This window comes from Nicotiana sylvestris, chromosome 9 (assembly GCF_000393655.2).
Source record: "Nicotiana sylvestris chromosome 9, ASM39365v2, whole genome shotgun sequence".
In the NCBI taxonomy this organism is placed as follows: domain Eukaryota; kingdom Viridiplantae; phylum Streptophyta; class Magnoliopsida; order Solanales; family Solanaceae; genus Nicotiana; species Nicotiana sylvestris.
Window position 1 is genome coordinate 112,084,110 of NC_091065.1, and position 5,698 is coordinate 112,089,807.

A 5,698-nucleotide genomic window follows, 5' to 3' on the forward strand; every position below is an offset into this window, starting at 1 on the left:
ACGGTATTGAAGTAAGTTAGACTTGGCCAAAAAATACTTTTAGCTAGTTTTAGCTGAAGGTGATTTTCATAGCCAAATGATAAGGAATCAGGTTCTCAATTGGGCTTTAGCTTCCCCATCTTCACTCTATTTCTTTCAAAATATTCACTACTTAATGCTTTGGTAAAGATATTTGTAATTTGGTCTTCTGTGCTACAGAACTTCATACAGATCAACCCTTTCTCCACATTGTCCCTTAGAAAGTGATGCCTTACATCAATATGCTTGGTCCTTTTGTGTTGAAATAGATTCTTGGCCATGTTGGGTGCACTAGTGTTGTCATATAGAAGGGGCACACTCTCAGTAAGTACCCCAAAATCTTCCAGCTGCTGCTTAATCTATAGAAGTTGAGCACACCAGGATGCTGCAGCTACATATTCTACTTCAGCTGTTGAAAGAGCCGCTGAATTTTGCTTCCTTGTTCCCCAGGAGATAAGACATGATCCTAGAAAGTGAGCCATTCCAAAAGTGCTTTTCCTGTCCACAAGATAACCTGCATAGTCTACATCAGCAAATCCAATGAGATTTAAAATGTTACTTGAGGGATAATAAAGAACCAGGTCCTGTGTTCCTTGAAGGTATCTCAGAATTCTTGTGGCAGCTTTCAAATGAGATTCCTTGGGATTTGATTGAAACCTTGTACATAGCCCCACACTGAAGACAACATCAAGTTTGTTGACAGTGAGATAGAGAAGAGACCCAATGATGGCTCTATACATGGTTTGATTCACAGGAGATCCAGTTTCATCCATGTCCAGTCGAGTGGTCCTCGCAATGGGAGTATCTATCACTTTTGATGCTTCCATGTCAAAACGCTTCAAGAGCTCTCTAGTGTATTTTTGCTGACAAATAAATGTACCCTTTGAGGACTGTTTTACTTGAAGACCCAAGAAGAAGTTCAGTTCCCCCTTCATGCTCATTTCAAACTAACTTCCCATGAGTTTTGCAAATTCTTCACACAGAGACTCAGCTGTTGCCCCGAAAATGATATCATCAAAATAGACCTAAACAATGAGTAGGTTCCTTCCCCGTTTATTTAGGAACAAGGTGTTTTCAATTTTCCCTCTTATAAATTTTCCAAGAGGAACTTTGACAGCCTTTCATTACCAAGCTCGAGGAGCCTGCTTCAACTCATACAATGTTTTGTCTAGTTTAAACACATAATCAGGGTGTTCATGACATTCAAACCCTGGAGGTTGCTTCACATAGACTTCTTCCTTAAGAAGTCCATTCAGAAAAGCTCTTTTGACATCCATTTGGAACAAGGTGAATTCCATATGTGATGCAAAAGTGATTAGAATTCTAATAGCTTCCATGTAAGTGACCAAAGCAAATGTTTCATCATAGTCAATCCCTTCCTCCTGATTGTAGCTTTAAATTACTCGCTTGGCCTTGTTCCTTGTGGTATTTCCATGTTCATCAAGCTTGTTCCTGAATAACCACCTGGTTGCTATAATGGTTCGATCTGAGGGTCAAGGTACCAGGTGCTAGACATTGTTCCTTTCAAACTGATGTAACTCATCTTGTATGACTGTAATCCAATCTCCATCTTTCAAGGCTTCCTTGATATTCTTAGGTTCTATTTTGGGAGAGAAAGGCTGAGAAGGCAAGTGAATTTCTAGCTTTTGACCTGGTTTGTACTCCGGAATCTAGAGGGGTAATTATGTTGTCATGAGGATGAGAGCTTTTGTATCTCCAATTAGATGTCTGAGGTTCATTTGTAGAGAATATGGGTACATATGACTGGTTTTCCTATGTTCTTCTCTCAGGTGCTAGTGGAGTACCCTGAACTACGTCAACCACTCTTTCTTCAGCTTCAGTGGTTGTAATTGAAGTACCTGGTTCCATTGAAGATGAGGCAGTATTGTCTTCACTCAGCTCTTTTACTTGGCTCATCATATCTGCCTTTCCATTTGTCATGCCAATGACTTCACCCAGGGACTAGTAAGGGTTCTCCATCTTGATCTTCTTTAGCACTCTTCTCAAAGGATAGATAAGACTCATCAAAAATAACATGAACACTTTCCTCAACACATTGAGTTCGCTTATTGTATATCTTGTACGCTTTGCTTTGAGAAGATTAGCCCAAAAATATTTCTTCATTACTCTTGGCATCAAATTTACGAAGCTGATCCTTTCCATTATTGAGAACATAACATTTGCACCAAAATGTTCTTAGGTGAGTTAGCTTGAGTTTCCTTCCATTCAGCAACTCATATGGGGTTTTGTTCAGGAGTGATCTGATCATGCACTTGTTCACCAACTAGCAGGCAGTGTTGACTGCTTCAGCCCAGAAGTTCTTTGCAATTCCACTATCGATTAGCATTGTTCTTGCTATCTCTTCAAGTGTTTTGTTCTTCCTTTCTACTACTCCATTTTGCTGGGGAGTTCTAGGAGCTGAGGAATTGTGAGTGATGCCATTTTCATTACAGAATTGATCAAATTTGGCATTTTCAAATTCCGTTCCATGATCTGATCTAATGCATGCGACTCTAGACTCCATCTTCACCTGGATTTTCTTCACAAAGGCCACAAACACCTCAAAGGTTTCATCTTTAGTTCTAAGAAACAGAGTCCATGTGAATCTAGAGTAGTCATCCACTATCACAAAAATGTATCTTTTTCCTCCCCTACTTTGCACTCTCATAGGACCACATAGGTCCATATGCAGAAGCTCGACTGACTTTGAGGTGCTCACATCCCTTTTAGACTTAAAAGAGGACTTCACATGTTTTCTTCTAGCACAGGTATCACAAACTTTTTGTACCTTGAACTTTGACATGGGCAGACCATGGACCAGGTCCTTTTGAATTAGTTTGTTCAGAAGACAGAAGCTTGTGTGCCCCAATCTTCTATGCTAGAGTTCAGCATCATCATCAACAGCTTTCAGACAACTCAGATCACCACTTTGTAAGGACTCGAAATTAGAAACATATATGTTCTTGTATCTCTTGGCCATAAGTACCACTTCACCAGTTACCAGATCAATATCTGTATATATCTTGGACAAGAATTCCACCTTGTTTCCTTTATCACAGATCTGAGAGACACTCAAGAGACTGTACTTAAGAATATTGACATAGTACACATTTTCAATAGAATGAGTGAGTGACTTCCCGACTTTTCCAGCTCCAAGAATGTACCCTTTTTTCTCATTGCCAAAGGATACACTCCCTCCTTGCAGGGCTTTTAGTGAAAGAAAGTTCATAGTGTTCCCAGTCATGTGATTTGAACACCCACTATCCATGAACCATTATTGATGACTTCCTTTCGATGTTCTCTGCACAAGAAGATCAGGAGTTAGTTTTAGGAACCCAAGCAAGTTTGGGTCCTTTGTAGTAGGCAAGAGGATGAATAAGAGCTCTCTTAGTCCATGCAGGTAATATGCATTTTTTGTGAGTGGAACCTGATCCCTTTTTAGTAGTTACATTTTGAGCAACCATTCTGTTTTTTTGAGTGAACTGGGCCCTGGTTTGATATTTTTTTCCCATAGTGGGTACTCAGCCAGTTTTCGGGTATAGTCACACATTTGCTAAGTGGGTTGTAAGGGGTTTTCTCCCTTTGAAACCCTATTCCCTACCTGTTTCCACCATTATTAATGTTCATAGTAGTGATAGCTTCGGAGGACCAGGTCCACTTTAGGGACTTTTCAAGATCATTTTTTACTTTTTCCAGTTCAGTTTGGAGGTGCTTGTTTTTATCAGTTTCAACACACGTCCTAGTTCTTATAGCTTTCAACTCATTTTCAAGCCTAATGTGTTCCTCACTGGCTATCTCTTTAACTTATCCAGTATTTCCAGGTTTAGACTTAGTTCTTAGTCCCTTCATTGTTTCCCTCAGGTCTGTAATTTCTACCAAGAGATCATCTCTTTCTTCCTCAATTTCAGTCACTCTTCTTGCTAGGGCATCTTTTTCTTCAATAAAGTTCTCAATAGTATCCTTATGGTCAAGAACTACTACCACTAAGTCATCTCTTTCATGCTCTAAGTTGGAAATCCTTTTGGCCAAGACATCTTTTTCTTTCTTCAACTCACAAATGGTTTCCTTCAGATCCACTACACACACTACCAGATCATCTCTGGTTTTATCAGCTTCCCTTAGTTCTAAGATCAAATCATCCTTATCCTCCACAAGGTTATGATATGCATCAATCAATACATTAGCTAAAGACATAAGTTTCTTAGGAGTGTAGGATTTCAGATTTCTCTGAACATCCCTGAAAGTTACCTCTTTATTGTCATTATCTTCATCATCATCTGATTTGGCCATCATGAGTCATATTCATTTTCCTTGCTTTCAATTGCCATCATGGAACTATGGCCAGTATCAATTTCATCTTCAGACTCACTAGAGGAATCCCCCCATGCTGCAAGAGCCTATTTCACCACATTATCAGTAGATCTCTTTCTTTTGAAGTCCTTGAGAGGAGCCAAGTTCCTCTTAGCTGCCTTCTCAAGGTTGTACTTGGGGAATTCTTGCTTCAAGAGAGGACAATCTTTGGTAAAGTGTCCAGGCTTTCCACACTTATGACAAAGATCATAGTTTTTTGGTTTGCTAGAGCTGTCCCTTTTTAGCATTTCTGCATTTCTTCTGACCATCTTCTAAAATCTTTTAGTTAAGTAAGCCATGTCACTGTCTTCCTCACTTGAGTCATTGCTATCAGCTTTGAGTGCCAGGTTTGTTTCTTTCTTTGGTTCTCTTATTTCACTGTTGTCTATCTTCCTCTTCATCTCGTAGGTCTTCAGATTTCCAACCAGCTCTTCTATGGTCAGCTCCTGCAAGTCCTTTGATTCAGTAATAGCATTCACTATACTTTCCCAAGGGCTAGGCAGAATACTAAGGATTTTCCTCACTAGCTTATTCCTAGGAATGGTTTCACCAAGTGAGTGTAACTCATTTATGATAGAAGTGAATCTTGTGTGCATATCTTGAATAGATTCATCGTCCTTCATCCTGAAGAGTTCATACTCGGTAGTGAGCATATCAATCTTAGATTTTTTTACTTGGGTGGTTCCCTCATGAGCTGTTTGCAAAACTTCCCATATCTCCTTAGCAGTATCACAAGCGGAGATTCTATTGTATTTTTCAGGTCCTATTCCATATACTAGAATCTTCTTGGCATGAAAATTCTTCTCCACCACTTTCCTGTCTACGTCGATGTATTTTTTACTGGTTTTTGGCATTGAGAATGGAAGTTCTTCCGGTACCTTTGTTGGAACATAAGGACCGTCACATATGACATCCCATAACTCAGAATCCTCAGCTATGATAAAATCATGCATTCTTGTCTTCCACCACCCATAGTATTGTCCATTGAACCTGGGTGGTCTGTATATAGATTGACCTTCTTCAAAATTTGGTGGAGCAACCATAAGGATCCTTCCTAGGTGTTAGCCTGATAGAAGGAACCCGCTCTGATACCAATTGTTAGTTTGTATGAGTCCGCCAAATAGTAGAGTACCTGATCCTCTATGAGTTTGTACTGAGAATGCTAATAAAACAGTAAGTAAAATAAGACACATGATTTTTACGTAGAAGAATCCCAACTCAAGGGGACAAAAACCACGACCTACACCTGTAGGCTTTCAACTTCACTAACTTGTAAACACCTATTACAAGCTACTTTGTCACTCTCTAGTTACAAAGGCTTTAACTTATG

At 39.5% G+C, this 5,698-nt stretch overlaps 1 protein-coding gene across 1 annotated transcript; it reads right to left on the reverse strand.

Moving 5' to 3' along the window:
- Nucleotides 1–377: 377 nt before the first annotated feature.
- LOC138878068 (secreted RxLR effector protein 161-like) lies at nt 378–959 on the reverse strand. Its single transcript, XM_070157724.1, has one exon. The coding sequence runs from the start codon at nt 957–959 to the stop codon at nt 378–380; it is 582 nt and encodes a 193-aa protein (XP_070013825.1).
- Between the last annotated feature and the right edge of the window lie 4,739 nt (nt 960–5,698).